The 16,825-nt window shown below is 39.8% G+C and overlaps 1 protein-coding gene across 2 annotated transcripts in view; it reads right to left on the bottom strand.

The window, feature by feature from the left end:
- Positions 1 to 7,031: 7,031 nt before the first annotated feature.
- LOC146659336 (nectin-2) overlaps positions 7,032 to 16,825 on the bottom strand; it is a 95,636-nt gene continuing 85,842 nt past the window's right edge. Inside the window, exons 7-10 of one of the 2 annotated variants that reach the window (XM_085423330.1) lie at positions 10,206 to 10,338; positions 9,950 to 10,016; positions 9,742 to 9,813; positions 7,032 to 8,556 (exon numbers count right to left, since the gene is read on the bottom strand). In XM_085423330.1, coding sequence (XP_085279456.1) covers positions 8,338 to 8,556; positions 9,742 to 9,813; positions 9,950 to 10,016; positions 10,206 to 10,338 — 491 coding nt within the window. In that variant the 3' untranslated portion in view covers positions 7,032 to 8,337. Of the gene's footprint in view, positions 8,557 to 9,741; positions 9,814 to 9,949; positions 10,017 to 10,205; positions 10,339 to 16,825 lie in introns of those variants that run through there. The other variant, XR_014913793.1, reaches the window with a different exon arrangement.

Here is a 16,825-nt window from a genome sequence, read left to right as displayed (position 1 = left end):
ATCTACAGTAGATGAACAGTAAGGAAAATAAAATTAAAAAACACTGCAAAGATGTGACACAGGACTTGAGAAGTGCAGTTTACTGAAGCCTCATCAGAAATGGTCTCAATGGAAAGGTGACCAAATTACAACATACAATACTATCTGGAAATTATCTGATTGGCAACAGCTACATTTTTCAACATAAAAACAACAACATAATGATCCCAAACACACTGCCAATGCACTAAAAGCATAACTGGATAGGAAAACAATTAGTCATAAATTGGCTTCTGCAGAGCCAGGACGCCAACATTATGGAAGCAGTGTGGGATCATCTTGAAAAAGAATGGAACAAAAGGCAGCTGAGATCCAAAGAACAGCTTTGAATGACCTTCAAGAAGGCTTGAGAGCTATTCCTGAAGATAATAAGAAACCCAAATGTTTAAACAAAACACTTATTTTCTATTTTCTTAGCAAGATACAGAGAAATGACGGGGGCAAGGCTCAAGACTTTTTCACAATACTGTCCAAGGAACCAGCGATTTTAAAATTCTAGTACTTTTGTACTTTTGTTTGTGTGGATCTATTAATCTCAATCTCATCTTCTTAATATTATGTGTTAAAGGGGAAAAATGCATCATAAAGTTGGATTTTCATTGTGTCAAACATGCTTTCAGCAGCAGATAATGGCATACAGCCCACATTGAAATTCCAGTAACAATCTCTGCAGCAAGATAAGATCGAGATCAATATATGAATATAATGGGATAGATGTCTTTGTGTTCTTTGGAGCTAACTGTGCTTGAGGATTATATTGATAAATTCAAGCCCTGGTAATCTGTTTCCATGAGGATTATGGAGTACTTCGGGCATGGCTGCGGGCTTGATCAAATTGACACGAACATCTGGACACACCCTGGCAGGCTAATAGGGACACACACATACACACACAAATGCACACCTCATCAACGTAAGTAGCTCTAACCCTCAAATAAATCATGATTCATTAGATTATGTCATGTCAGCTCGCACATGCTAACATGTTGTGCTGCTAAATCAAGGCTTGTTTCCTCTGACTGAATGAGCGGTTTAGCCATTCATGTGTCATTATTCAAGTATTTCCCTGGCAGCCATTTGAATGTATTAGTGTGTCTGTGTGTATGTGTATGGGAAGACAAGGTTGCGCGACTGCCCAGAAATGTGATTTTGGATTGAATGAAATTAGGGATGATAAAGGGGAGGGAGTCTGGATGAGAACCCAAGAGGCACTCAGTTGTTCAAATGTTGTGCCATCACGGGGGAATAAAACATCTGGCACTGCGCTGTGTTGACTTCACTGGCTGGTTTTACTCGTTCACTCTGTCAAACATAGAGTGAAGCAAAGTGTAACCCAGGCTGATTAGGGAGCCAGTGTGTCTCAGTGCAGGAGTAGCTCTATTGTAAATAATACTCATAACTGAAAGGCCAAACTATTGTGGGTTCATTTTATTTAAACAGCCAACTCTTATTTATGTCTAAGTACAAGCTTTGTTTTTGTGTGCTTCAAGGAGCTTTTGTCTTGATGATTTAAAAAGATAATAAATTGAAAGATGTCTTAATAAACTACAGACACATTAAAAATTTAGATGGAGACAATGAGAGCTCATGAATGGTTTAATGAGTATGTTTAATCAAGCCTCAGATAATCTAGACTATGCAAAGAATCACTCAAGTGCTGTGATAGCCCAATTCACTGCAACTTACCATAATGACAAGCTGTTGTTTGTATCCAAGAAGCACAAGGACCTTAAGCTCTGAACATCTGCCAATCATCTGCCCATCATTGCTTACCTGTCTGAGCTATGGGCAGATTCTTGGTTAGTTTAGTGGAGTTTATTAACTCAGCTGAACATGAACAGATCGAGAGGGATATTTTGGCATGCAGACTAAAACACCCAGGGATCGTCCAACCAGCCGCTGAATTGGTAGATGGCATCCTGCTCCTGCGCTAAAGCACTCCACTGGGCAGTTTTGTTAAACCTCATGCTAAATCGAAACATTTTCAGAAACTTTATAAAGCCACCTCTAAAACAAATTCAGCAAACAGAGTTAACCAAAACCTAACCGTACCTTTAAGCCAAGTTGAGGTTACCAGTGACCTGGCGGGTGTCAAGCAGGTGGCTTGAAAGTAAAAAATTGGGGGCTAAAGATGTCAGTAAAAAACTACAATACCATTATGAAGGTTAGGTAGAGCACAGGAAAGGATCAAATTCAACTTTACACTTAAAGTTGTCACTGCAAACAATTTACAAGTGTCATTTTTCTGATAAGAACCCTCCATAAAGTATTTCATGACAGTATATTCATGTATACTGATGATTCACATTTTCTCTGATAACAACAACATTTGAGTCGCGCACTTCAAAACCTTTAATTGCTTTATGACACAAGCGCTAGTTTTTCAAATAAGCTTGAGCTTTGCTGCAGAGCCTTTTTTAGAATTTCTTACTGGAGATTTATTTCTAGCATTTGTTACTGAAGACTTGATGACATTTTAGAAAAATATTACACAGCAGAGGGAGTTATATAACACAGAATAAAGGGCACTTCCCAGAGTCTGCATACATTTATGTGGTAAATGGAAACCCCATAATTAATGTCATTAATAAACATTGTATTAGCAAATAAAACTTTGGAAAATCTAAAGACTGACAAACCTCAACACGTCAGTTACACAAAGGCTGTGACAAACACTGTTCCTGTAGAAGATGCTTTGTTGTAGATATTAATTCTTGATGTAAGGAAAGAACCTCAATCCTTAAAGAGGAGCGCATTATCTAGTAAGCATTATTAAAGCTATTAGTTACTACTTACGAAGCCTTTACAGAGAGCATCTGGATACAAGTGATCCATTGTTTAATTTATGCAGCAACTTATAAAATTTTTTCCACATCTAACTTGTCATTCATGGAGAATCATCTGATTAACCATAAATCATTAAATGTCAGCAGTGTTCGTGGCATCATCACTTGTGATTGACACTTTTAGTTGTAGTTTTAACCTAAAGGCTGAAGGCCTTTCTCATCTCATCCTGCTGAGTGAAGCTTATCGTAACATATTCAGATATGCCAAAGGACTTCCTTCTATATCGAATAAAGCCAATAAAACGTGACTTTTCTCTCTCTCTGCTCTGTCTCTCGCCCTCATCTTATCCAGGTGGAGCACCTGCTTTAGATAAAGAGAACATGCACGTCCGTGCACACCCACCGTCCCGCCTGCAGCTGCAGTGCAGGCCGAACGGCTGCGATTGGAGAGAGGAAACCCGCCCCTGTTTGATTGGACCAGAGCTGGGACTCAACATAATATCACCTGCATAAGAGGAGGACTCTTGTGTTGCTAGGCTTGTTGAAAATGAATATTTCTTCAGTTTACACAAGGAAAAAATAAATAGATACATAGATAAAGGCTCAATAAAAAGACAAAATATGAAAGGAGGGGAAAGACGTGTCATGAGGACAGAGCTACAGATCAGCAGTGAGGCTCATATGAATGTGTAGTGTAACAGCCACTTCTCAATGCATCACTCTCACATACTAAATATTTTAGCAGAGGCTGGATAACATCCTGTCAACAGCTCATTGCTGATAATAACTGAGTAAGTACTTATGACATGATAACATCATTCATGGAAAAGCATAAGAGAAGCAGGGAGACTTGAGCTCACTCGGGGAGATATTTAAAGGGCATGTTGGACATCCCACCTATTTAAATGAAAAAATGTGGTGACAGTTAAAGGGAGACATTCAGTAAGTACAGAGTGAAGGGAACCACTGTTTAACCGTTAGAGATCAGGACTTCCCCAGGAAACACAGTTGCACATATCGCACACAGAGAGTCTATTCACCCAATGTACAATGGGCAATATTGAGGTTACTGCTACTATTTTTCTCTGTACGAGATACACCCCTCCACTCACACATATTCATACAGTGTTTTATTGTTTCTTTCAAGTGTTGCTGACATGTTACTGCCTCGGTGAGCACAGTAAGCTTTTCTAAATACAGATACTTTCATTTGGAAGAACATTGTTTGGTTTTTCTAGGTCTCTAAGCCCGAAGCATGAAATAATTTCCATAATTTTCTATTTTTTTTATTTGTTTTGAAAAATGAAGTGTTTATTGAACCTCCTGGCAGATAAAATAAATAAAAAAGATTAAATATGAATTTGCATATATGGGTTTTAATTTGTATCATATTTACTACATCCAGCATTATTTTTATTATATTATTATACATCCAGCTTTCCTGTTTTCTCCTATCACAATAAAAGCTGAACAGTCCACAAATGAGTTGTGATTCATGTCACTATGTAGACTGGTCCAGGACCAGTGTTACTATATGATATTTATAAATGATGGTAATACACACGTGCATATTGTCTTAATGCACATATCATATATTATTGTAAATATCTGACTAGTTGTTCTTTTTCATGCTTTTTGGACAGCCATGCATGCAGACAGCTCATTTGCCTGTAAAGACAATACAGATGTTGTGATAACATTGTTGCCATTAATTAATTTGTCCACAATAATTGGTTCAAATCTGTGACAATCTTTTGTAGCCTTACAGGAAGATTAAAGCAAAAATAACAGCCTCCAGTTGTTACAATCAGAAGGCTTTTGTTTTTCCTGATACAAAGCATGTGTGGAACAGCAACAACCAGCCAATCAGATAATCTGGTCACTCGACACTGCAGCACCTACAATCTTTGGGGAATTATTTATAGTCTCACTTGACCCTGCATTAAATGTCTTTTAAGGTTAATACATTTTCTTCAAGATCAATCTGTCACTGGTCATTTTTTTTCTTGAACGTTCACAGATTCACATACGTTTTTTTAATAGTAAAGCATGTAACTAAACCATTTCAATAACCCTGTCTGTGGGTTCAAAGGAAGTCCATCTGCGAAACAAAGTTAAAATTTGAACCAATCTGATGTGATCCAGGCCTCCCCCAGCTGCTGTCTGCTGGCCTCGTCTGCCCTCCAAATTCAGCTCCCCCGTTAATCCTCCAAAGCTCCTCTTTCTCTTTCACGGCCTGTGCCCCTTATCTACATCACCCTCTCTATCAGTTTCTCCCTCTTTCCACTCCCCTCTTGACTCACATGCCTTCCCTTTTGCGCAGGCGTCTCGACAGTGTCACTCACCACGGGGCCGGTGTTGAATCCTCCCTCGCCCTCTTGCTCTCTCCTCAGACATCGTGTTCTTCTGGCCTGGTGTTTACAGAATTGAGAAGTGAAGGCGTTTAGAATGGGGAAAAATATAAGAGTGAAAGCTGGAGAGAGAAATGGGAACAGATGAGGAATTTTTTTTGGGGGGGGGGTTGTAGGCTTCTCAAGATAATTCCTGGAAGTTTTCTTTTGAAAAGACAGGACTTTTCAGGTATAATGTACTTGAAAAACTTGCTCACATGGCCTTTAGTTTTTACTGTTGATAACATATGAGCACAGATCCTGTGCACATGGAGATGGGGAGCTCGTTTCATTTCATTCTCCTGTAGCTGCTTTAAGGTTCAGTTCTAAGTAGCAGGACTAAATCAAATCTCTTTCCTCTTTTATGATCTTTTCCTTTCAGTCTGCTGCTTAAATGCTACTGCTAGCTTTAATCTGCACTCCTAAAATAGATACTCAAGATCCTTCAAGATGTTCTGTGAGTAATCCCTGTCAGGCCTGTACTTATAAATGTGTCTTTACTCACCAACCAAGCTATCAGCATGCAACCAAACATGCTCATCATTGTCATGCACATGATGAGCCCAGGCAGTGTTTGTCCATCGGATGAGGCAGCTGGTGGCTTGCAAAGAGCACTCAGGATCACTGTAGCTGCATGAAGTGAGTTTCTTTCTGAGCCTTTAACATCTTGCCACACATTTGCTTTACTTCGCAGCCAAGGTCACCCGGTAATTCCCTGCTTACCTACTTTACTGGGAGTCAAATTAGTAGTCTCCTCCCCCCCCCCCCAATCTTCTCTGTCCACCCCGATTCTTTCAATCCCTCTCTTCTGCCTCTATTTTTAACCAGCTTAGCAGCACTGAAGGCATGGAAGGTTTATTCTCTGCCTTCTTCACTCATTACCTAAATGCCAGTTCACGAAGTCTAGTTATGAGAACCCTGCTAGCACACAATAAAATCCCAGGTACCACTTGAGCTTTCACTGCTTCTGCAGAGTGAGCTGACCTTGACGTTAAGTTTTGAATGGCCCTCCGAAAAAGAATATATTATGTCGGGAGTAATCCCATTACACACAGAGTACTTCCTAGAATCACCATGTACCTGTGTGATCAGAATTTCAGGCAGGGAACAGATTGCAGAGTCATGGTGAGTGCTAGTCAGGCCTCACCTTCATCTGCAGCACCTCAGGCTAATCTGCAGCAGACCCGCTCAGTCAGGACACTGCTGCACACCGTGCCAATTAATACAGATAAGCTGCAAGACACAAGTAGTTTATACATATGAGTCAGTGGTGCACGAAAGTGATGCATGTAATCCTTATAGTCAGTTGGAACACATATTTGGCCCCTTTTGGTGTAGTCACAGTGCTGCAAGTGAACCATGCGGATCCAAAAACGATGCTCTTAGGTAACAGTGCACGTAGAGTTTAAATACAGGATTGGAGGGAATACAGCTGGAGATAGAAAGAGATGAGTCAGACAAGAGGGGGGGGGGGGGAAGCACAGAGTGTGCCTACCACCGTATCAGGTGAGCTAGAGCTTGCTGCAGTCCTTAAATGGAAATCTGCTGGTATTGCAGCTTCAGTTTGCCCCACACTCCACCCATCATTCACTCGTAAATGCTACAAAGTGACAGTATTCAATCAAAGCTGAAGCACTCCCCAGTACAATATCTGTATTATTTGGATTACACATTAGCAGGTGGGAATCAAGACTCCCTCTGCTGTGCTAAACACTCAGGGATTTTCAGTCCACACTGCTCCCATCTGGTGAAATGGAGGAATAACAACTGAGGGCAATAGAATGAATTGTTTGCAATGAAGACCAACACCACAAAGTCAAATTTATGTTTTTTAATAAGATCAGAGTTTACCGTTTACTTTATTAAATGGAAAAACAGTCAGAATGACTGAGATAATACAATGCAAAAAGGAGTAAAACAGATTTAAGCCAACTTTATTTCAGAAAGTACTTCAATTTTAACAAAAGTCGGTTAAATAAAATAAACCCCTGGTTGGCACCAACACAAAGAGACATATTCTGACTAAGCACAATTGACCTTTTTAACCCTTGAGCCTGATAATGGACGGCGATATGAGAATACAAACAGGCTCTTTGCAAACCTCTGTTTCAACTTCATAATTTAATCCTCCATTATAGAGATAAACAATGTAGACTTCATAGACATAATCCAGATTTGCCCTCAACCAAATTCAGCATGCTAGTTTATATTATGATGCTACGACTAATAAAAATAGGTACAAAATGCATTTTTGGTTCTTCATTTTTTAGTAAGAAATATCCCTCATATTGCACTGCCAGTGCTGAGAAAAGCTATGGTTTAAATATTGAGGGATGGATCCACTTTAAAAAAAAAAGAAAGAAAAGAAAGGATCACTCTCAGTTTGATTCCAAAGGAGATGAATGACATTACATTTGCAAAAGAAAGGCAAAATCCAGATGCACAAAAAATAAGAAAGAAAAAAGTCGGTAAAAAGAAAATATTTAAATCAAAACATAAAGTGCTGCAGCAGCAGTAAACCCCCACTGACTGCAGTTTAAAACCTAATGTCGTCACGGTCTGCTGGTGTCTTCTAAGCACCACCTGATTAACTGCTGCTAATTGCTTCTCCGCGGGGCGCCTGTTTTATTGAGACTGAAACCAACAACGTGAGACATAAGACTAAACAGAGGTATCGCGTAAAAACCCACATACTGTGCTTCTTTTAACCATGCCGCCTCAGTAAAATATGTATGACAGCAATGCAAACAGATTCAGTATCAACATCTGCTCCTTTCAACAGTGTTCATGAGCTGAATATGAAAAAACAACAACAGCGTTTGCTTTATGTACAGTTTAAGAATAAAAATCTCATTACATTCCTGCAGCTGTGCTCTACAGCTGTGTGCACTGGCGACAGTTTGTGTCTTGCTGGCTCAAGTTGATGGACGTTTGCAACCAGCAACACAAGGCTGGACGTGATTGCGTCACAATAAAGACTACCTGTAACCTGAAAATTCACAATTAAAGCATCAAATGTTCACATTCCCACGTACCTACAGAAATATGAATTCATTCATTCAATCATTCGCATACGCTCATATTTACACACATTAGCAACTTTCTGTGGCTTTTGACAGCCCTCACACAAACATGGCAGACGACACGAAGCTTTCACCACGGCTGATGTTGGGGACGGGGTGGTAGTCCTGGCGGTCAACGTCTACGTGCAGATAAGGAGGAAGGACCTCATTATTCCCTGGATCATCCCAGCCAGAGGGGGCACCAGACACGTAATGCATTCTGTTGTTTAAACCACCGTTGTCATAATCGTCATCCTCATCTTGATAGGCATCCAGGTCCTGCCAACAATAAGGAAAGATAAGCATATCATACAACTACGAATTACGAGAGTTTACCGAGTATGTATTTGTATTAGTGAAATAGGAGGTGGTTTCTATCATCACCTTCTAAAAAAGATGAAACATTAAGTTAGACTCAGATAGCATCATCAATGAGATTTCTTTCAGTTCTTTCAGATAATAAATACTTTCCAGAAAACCAGACTATCACCAGCAACGATAAAAATAACAGGTTTTTATGGCATTGATCAAAACCAGCATAGCAAGTGTTTCACCTCTAGTCTTCTAGTTAATAATAACTGGGGACCAAAAGCTTATCACAAGTATCAGAGGAATATACAGGATTTTAGGGTGGCACAGGAGGAAGCAAAAACAAAGCAGGGGTAGGAAGGGTGGGGTGGGGAGCCCAGGAAGTCAGAATATTTAAACAGAAATAAAATCAGTGAATTAAACAGGCTGCTCATGTGCAGCCCTGTGAACTATTACAGATTAATTATCGGAGCTGCACAACAATCTAAATCTAATCTTGTGCCAGATAACTGTTTTACAAAGGGGAAAATAACCAAAATATATTGGAAATATTGAAAATAAACATACTAATTTTGTGAAAAAACATTTTTCAGAATCATAAAAATGATCATTTTAAAATATCATTATTGATTTATTAATATTTATATCATTTTTGTTATCTGTTGATGATTTTAACCACTTAGCTATAATAATGCAGTTAATCTGCACAATAACATCACTAAGGGGTTTGTACCTTACACTATTTATTTGAAAGTGCAATAATTGCAATAAGTTTTACAAAGAAAAAATACAATTGCTGTTTGATTGTTGTAAAGTACAATGTGCATGCAATGACTGAGTACACTAAATACATTGAACATATTTTTCTTGGGACATCTCAGGCTGTTTATCATCTGCTTTTCAAATGCAGTGGTTTTACTGCAACCGTGTTAAAAAATGTATGCATTCGTTTTACTGCTCCTGAGATCAAACTGGGATTTATGTAGCCAATTATCTAAAATGGTCCTGAACATTTGTTTTGGTTTGTTTTTTTTACCAAACCAAAAACAGATGCTGAAAAAAGAGAGTACTCTGAGGAGATTCTGTTTTGATAGGATCTCGAAAAATATGCATTTAAGTGTCATTTTCACATATGTACTCAGCATGCATCCTTACCGTGACTGGCTCTTGACTCTGGGTGGAGTGGAAGTCGTTTTGGACCACTGGGGCATTGCTTGAGTTCAGCAGCTGTCGACACACAATTAAACAATCATTATACAGCACGAGAACAAAACTGTTAGTTGTGATATGTGCCGAGTGACCTGACAGATGTCAGGATAGTGATACTTTTGTCCTTCCAAGGACTTTTCAATTAGCGACTCACCATGTTAGCAGAGTTGGTGGAATTAAATGTCTTATTTGGGGGAGGGGGCTTGTACTTTGGTGGACGACTGCACAAAAACACACAATTCACACATTTAATGACTCACAAAAGCATGAGTCACGCTGCATGGCATTTCATCTAATGGAATCATTTGCAAATAACAAAAAAAAAAAAAAAAAAAAAAAAAGAGCAAACACTCATTGAAATCAGCAACAGTGAACTGAAGTGAAACTCAGTCACTCACAGAGATACTTACTCTCCAAGTACTTTGGCTTTGCGTTTGCGGTACAGGGCAATGACAGTTCCAATGATGGCTATGAGTATAATGACCCCTATGATGGCTCCAATGATGATCCCTGTAGTAGGCCCCCTCTCTGGAAGACGGGTCTCTGGAAAAATATTATTAATATGTCAAATACGATTAGACCAGACTACAGATGGCATGAACGCCCTCTTTCTCTCAATAATGCCGCCTTCTAACAGTTGCACCAGAGATTGAGATTGTTCACCCCCAAATCAAATTTGCACATTTTCCCAGTAGACTATATTCCTATTTATCCATCTAGCATCTTTTTGTTTTTGCTAATTGCCCACTTGTGTGTGCAAAAAAACCCCCCAAAAACATTTCTATTCTTAAAGAAATAAAATAAAATAAAATAAAACCACTTTGTTATGGGGTCCACAAATTGCTCCTAGTGAAATTCAGCAGCAGTGTCTCTTTCCAGAAATCAGCAGCATTTACTTAAAGAATCTTTTTGTGGTCTTTTTTATGCACAAACTATTTTCTACCTCTAGTCTACATCCAGTAATCAAAAGAAGTGTGCAGCTAACTAGCATTACAGCCCAGTTGAAGGGGGGCAGACAGCATCAGTGTTTACATCTTGTCACGGTGTGTTGAACACGAACCTCTCCTAATGACTAGATGAGTGCTTTATTCTGCACAGTGATGAGGTTAAGGGGGTTTGATACAATAAAAATAGTTCCTGCGTGAAACTGCAGGTCATGAGTTGTATAGAGAGACACGGCAGCTGAGTTTTTCCAAATTTGAGTACTGCAAGGTGAGTGCTATTTATTTCCATTATATTTAAGAGAAGGCAGACATTTTTATCGCTGATATTTTCCAGACTGTCCAAAATTATATAGATGGGTTTGATATTTGGGCTCACTGCCCCTTTAAATAGCTTGTAAAGAGAACAAAACAGGTAAAGAATTTTACAAGAGAAAAACGAGGAGTAAATCTCTGGCTTTGTGTTAGATTAGCACTCCATGATTTTTGAATGACTATTAAGTCAATGAAAGCAACTTGATAGCTTAACATAGCACAAACACACACACACAAATACACCCCACCACCTCACAAAAAAGTATTGGAATAGTAAAGCCAGTCAAGTTGATCATTCTGGAGCTGAGAAAACCAGTAATTCAAGGAAAAACAACAAGTAATGGCAGAAAAACACTCCACTCAGTCCATAACATTGTTAACGACCTGCAGCGAGCAGGGATGGAAATATCACAATCTGCTGTGTGAAGGAGACTCTGAGAACAGCAGTGCAAAACACTCATCAAGATTAAAGAAAGTGGAAACTGGAATTTGTAAAGAAGGTACAGAGATGAGTTACAATAATTCTGCAACAAAGCTTCTATGGACCGATGAGACGGAGATTAACCTCTACCAAAGCGATGGAAAGGTCAAAGGGATCTGCTCATACATACAAGCTCATCTGAGAAGCATGGTGGAAGTTGAACCATGGCTTGGGCTCGCTTCGATTATGGCCGTTCACCCACCATGTTGAGCTTTACCATTTCTTTATTTGTTTTCCGTTTAGAAGTGGTTAATGTTCCTAGATTATTTTAATCGTACTTTGTGCTGTTCTTACAGTTAATACCGAGTTTATGTTCCTCTATGCTTCCTCACTGCGACCCGTATATTTATATATAGTCCCTATTTACTTATTTCCCCATTTTATTTTGGTAGCCTTGTAGTTGTATTTTCCCCAGTAAATTTCCGCTGTATGTGATGTGATGGTTACTTTACCTCGTGTGTGTTTATAACCTATTCCTCTCTGTAGCCTTTTGTCTCGTCACCTGTTTCTTTTGCCTTTTTTTCTGTGGTCCTTGGTTCCCAATAGTTCCCTGTAGCCTAGCATTATGATTTCTGTAGTTTCCTTAGTTTCCAGTGTTTCCTGTTGATTCAGATTGCCTTCAATAAAGAGTTGGTTTCATAAAATCCCTGCATACCCACGAGTCTCCATCTGGGATCTTTTTCCACCACCATTCCACCACCATTAAAGGCTCAATCATTTGTATTGATGATGGTAGCAGCAGAATAAATGTAAAAGTTTACATTTGTCATTTTGTCTGTCAGTTTACAGAGAAATGCATCCAAATGAATCAGGAGAAACTTTATTTTGCAGCAAGACAGTGATCCAAAACATGCTGCCGCCTCAACTCAAAACTTCATTAGGGTTAACAAATTAAAGGTTTAAGACAAGACCAGTCAATCACCAGATCTTAAAACCAACCGAATACATATTTCACCCCCTGAAGGGAACTACTGCACTACTGAAAGATCCCCTTGAAAGGCATAATCAGTGTCTGTGGGTCGTAGGCTTGATGGACAGATTAATTGGTCTTGCTCTTGTCATACTTTTGGAGGGTGCTATGGCTACACTCTCATAGAAAACAAACAAACAAACAAATCAACCAACCAATCAGCACCTGTGGCTCTCATATTTTATTTTGAGATTGCTATTACTACAACTACAACAACAACAACAACAAAAATTATGACCCACAGTTAATTTTCAATTTTCAAAATGTTGTGAAATATCAAAACAATTGTCTCAGCACAACATGCGTTTATGCTAAAGTAACAAAGCACATGAGCAGCCATAGAAATCATGATAGGAGAAAGATCTAAACCTACCCAAACCTCAGCCACCATAAAACTATTATTTAAGCTTCTAGACTAGAAGCTGCCTACTGCAGGAGCATGCATACAAATATGGAAAAATGGAGGTTAAGGGGTGTTTTAGATTAAAATGAAAGAGAACAAGTTGTTCAAACTGAAAAAAGAAAAAACAACAATTGTCATTATACTTGTGTTGTTCTGTTTCTGGGATGGTAACCTCCTGGTGTTCTCACTTGCTGTCTGGCAGCTGCTCAGAGCCAATAAATAGATGTGAGAAGAAGGCATTGGCTACGAAGCAGCTAAGAGCGGCGGGAATAGTAAAGTCAGTGACCCTGTAATTTATTCAAGGCTGAAAACAAGCATCAAAGACTCAACATTGATTAGATGAAGCGTTTTTAAAACCTCTATAGCAGCTTGATTGTTATAATATGCATGTACACTGATGGGTTAGTCTGGGTGTTGGATATATGTGTGAGTGTTGTATGATGTGTGTTTGTGGGATGGGAGTAGGGCCAGGGGGTTGTTGAGCTGCGTGCGGATGCTTCATCATATCACGCTAATTTGTATCTAGTACCTTGGACATGATTTGTATTTCAGATTTAGCATCGTGTCTACCTGCCTGGAGACTTGGAGACTTGCAGATGGAAATTAGCTGGTAGCTAAATCCGGCACAATGTATCCCTTCTCCTCTGAGATTAATGTTTTTGTTCATGGTCCCTGACAAATAAATAAACTTTTTTTTAAAAAGGCCAGAAATATTTTTGTGCAACAATCTGTGCGCTCCCCCCACTCTAATATTTCTCCTCCTATTTGTTTTCAACGAGTCCCACCTCTCAGTTTGGGAACAACTGACTTAACAACATTACCATTAATTAGAACTCGTGTACTGCAAGGCTGTAAGTAAGATAAATGAAGTTGTTTCACATTGTCAACCCGATCACTAAGAGTGGCTTTATAATTAAAAAAAAAAAAGAAAAAAAGAGACGGAGAGACTAATCAGTGAAGAGGAGTTTAGAGATGCGTGTGTGTCTGTGTCTAGATGTAACACTAAAGTACAGACGGGGTCTTGATTAGAGTGTCGAGTCACATGGCTGATTAAGTCGAACCAGCGGAGTCGTGCAGAGGTTCCTCTAATGAACCATGACCACGCTGAGCATGAACCACGAAGTGCGCACACGCAGCGCGTGTTTACTGAAGGTGCAGCCCAGCTCATTATCCCTCGCATTCCCAGGGGATTATGCTAATGAGGAGGTGGTAAAGGGCAAAGAGGATCTGAAGCTCATTTGATGAGAACAAACTCTAGTCTTAATAATTGGAAGGGTCATGATTGAACGTTGTTAGCCCTCTAATTACGATTCACTTCTAACAATAGTCTACTTTGAATACCTCGTCAAATAATTCCTCATTCTTTCACGCGTACAAATGTGACCTGATAATCATGTCTCGTCCTGTTATTCATTACACATCATCTGAAAAATCACTGACCCCACACGTTCTTTGGGTTTCCTCCCTCTTAATACTCTTTAATTGTGGTGAACATTTAATAGGCTGTCATTTATTAAAAGAAATAAATCAGCGCGCCATCGACACAGTTTGCAGTCCTGCTTTTGGCGCGTCTTTCTCTTTTAAACGGATAGCATACTTTACAGTGTCAAATTAAATATGAGCGCTGGACCTGCAGTATCCAAAGCACAGCAATCAGTAAGTGCAGTAAGCCCTTTAAAGATGAAACAAACGGGTTCTAACGAAATAATAAATACAATCAGTTAATTATGTTGTTTGGATTTATTCTGCTGGGTACAAAGTTTTCTATTGTTTGTAATTACTTCTGGAGCAAAGACTCCTACTCCTCACATCTTGGGAGCAAAACGAACATGTGGTGGCCTCAATGCATCTAAAGTAGTTGTTCTCCTTCTGGAGGGGACAAAATTCCACGGTGCTCACACATGAAGAGGGAAACGTGTTTCATTCCCTACAAGCATTAAGAAGTCTATTCATCCCTGTACCTTAAAATGCACTGAAAAGAAATATTTCAATTTTTGTATTTATTACTCAAATTCACACACACACAAAAAAAGGGTTCTTCTGTAATACAGAGAAAAGAACAATGAGCTACTATGCTGGAGAGACAATTTAGGACAGGCTGCGGGAAATTAAACCTAATTATTCATGCAATACTCGGAATCTTAAAAGTGTCCCAAGCTTGTAAAACATACTTTTGCTTTAGCTCAGCCATATAACAGATTTTATACCAGTAAAATTAACAATGCTAAATAATTACTTCAATTTTTTTTTCATTTTATGAGGGCTGAACAAAGGAGAAAGGGAACATTGTACTGTGACACTTTCAAAGTCAGTGGGAATATTTCTCATTTAATGGGAAAGGAGAAATGATTTGCGCAGAACAATAAAAAGACGAGGGAGCCTTGATGAAATCTCAGACAACACAGATGGGGACTGGATGTGAAATACTGGCAGGCATTCAGGTCTTACCGGGGTTCAGCTGCTGCAGCTGACATCTTTGCAGGAAACATCTCAGCTAATTGCATAAAAATCACCTCGACGCAGTGCATTCAGACTGCCACATGGTGGTGCTGTGTCTCTGTAACACCAAAGCACAGACTCATCTAATCATTTAAAACCTGAAACCTGCCTCGTCTTCCCAGTATTTTGTGTTAGTCCTTCCTCATTCCACTGCCGTGTCTGGTTTTCTTTGTCACACCTCCCTCCACATTTTTGGTTGCTGGGATATTTTTTTCCTCCGCTCCTTCAAACCTCTATAGAACCGCCTCTTTCTGCTTTGCCTTGCATTATCTCACAGGCGTCATTATCCCACCAATGCCATTTTTACTCAGCAGGTTTCAGGTAGGAGCCTGTTCCTTCCTTTCAGATAACCTTAGATGGAGGCGAAAAAGCTGCAGGAAAAGGCCAATTGTAAGGATTGAGGTGCAGTGTTTGTGTGTGAATGAGTTGACTTGAGAGCGTGCCCTCTGTGTTGGCCCTGGACACCATCCATGTCTTGCGCTAATGAAATATTGCAGACAGAGACAGCGAGAACGCCAGAGAGAGTGGCCAGAGAGAGTGTGTGTGTGCACATATACACCGTACTTCTGCTGGCCCTGTTTAAATCTGTGCAGTTCTTCGCCAAGGACATCCAACCAGACAAGCTATTACCCACACAAATAGGGCGCACGCCCATGCACACAAAACTGTACCGACACAAGGCATTGTTTTAAGAAACAGTTGACATCCTGTGTTGCATTCTTGTCACTCAGGATGATGTATTTACACTGAGACGCTGGTCTGCCATTTGCCCTTTGGCCCCCCTCGCTTTTCTTTCCAAACAAACATCACACACGTACACAGAAACACATCAACATACATATTTTAAAATAAAATTAGACACAAAAACCCAGCGCGCACAAAATATGATCAAATTAATTTGAGTGGAGAGGAGCCCCGAGGTAGAGAAGAGCTCATCCAACAAACCATGTGGTGTTTTTTTGTTGTTTGTTTTGTTGAGCGAGATGCAAACTCAGTTAAAGGTCAGCTCCATTCCTGTGAGCGGATCAATTCAGGGACCATCCAGTCGTATAGACATCTATCCCTTTCCTATATGTGAGCCCTCCATTGCTCACAGATGCCTGCCTGGCCAGCCACTCAACCATAGACCACCACTCTCCCACTGGGCACACGGGAGGAGGGGGAGGAGTAGGAGTGACGGAAGAGGAGATGTGGCTGGATGGTTCGCTGGAGCTGCCTGAAATTACTGCAGACCTACTTCAGCAAGTTGAAAATACCACCAGAATCTCTTGAGCTTTAGGATGCATGGATGAGTCCCAGCTGCAGCTCTGCAGCTAGTGGCTAGATTTGATTTTTTTTCCAGCTCCACCTTTGTTCTTTTCTCATTTCCATTTTAAAATGCTTTGGAGTGTGTGCGACAAAAAATTCGGGAGGCAGATGAG

Source organism: Rhamphochromis longiceps, linkage group LG11 (assembly GCF_057381845.1).
Source record: "Rhamphochromis longiceps isolate RC_006_pf linkage group LG11, R_longiceps_female_GT1.1, whole genome shotgun sequence".
Taxonomy (NCBI): Eukaryota; Metazoa; Chordata; class Actinopteri; order Cichliformes; family Cichlidae; genus Rhamphochromis; species Rhamphochromis longiceps.
The sequence above is the reverse complement of the archived record's forward strand: the minus strand, read 5'-3'. Positions and strand labels throughout refer to the sequence as shown.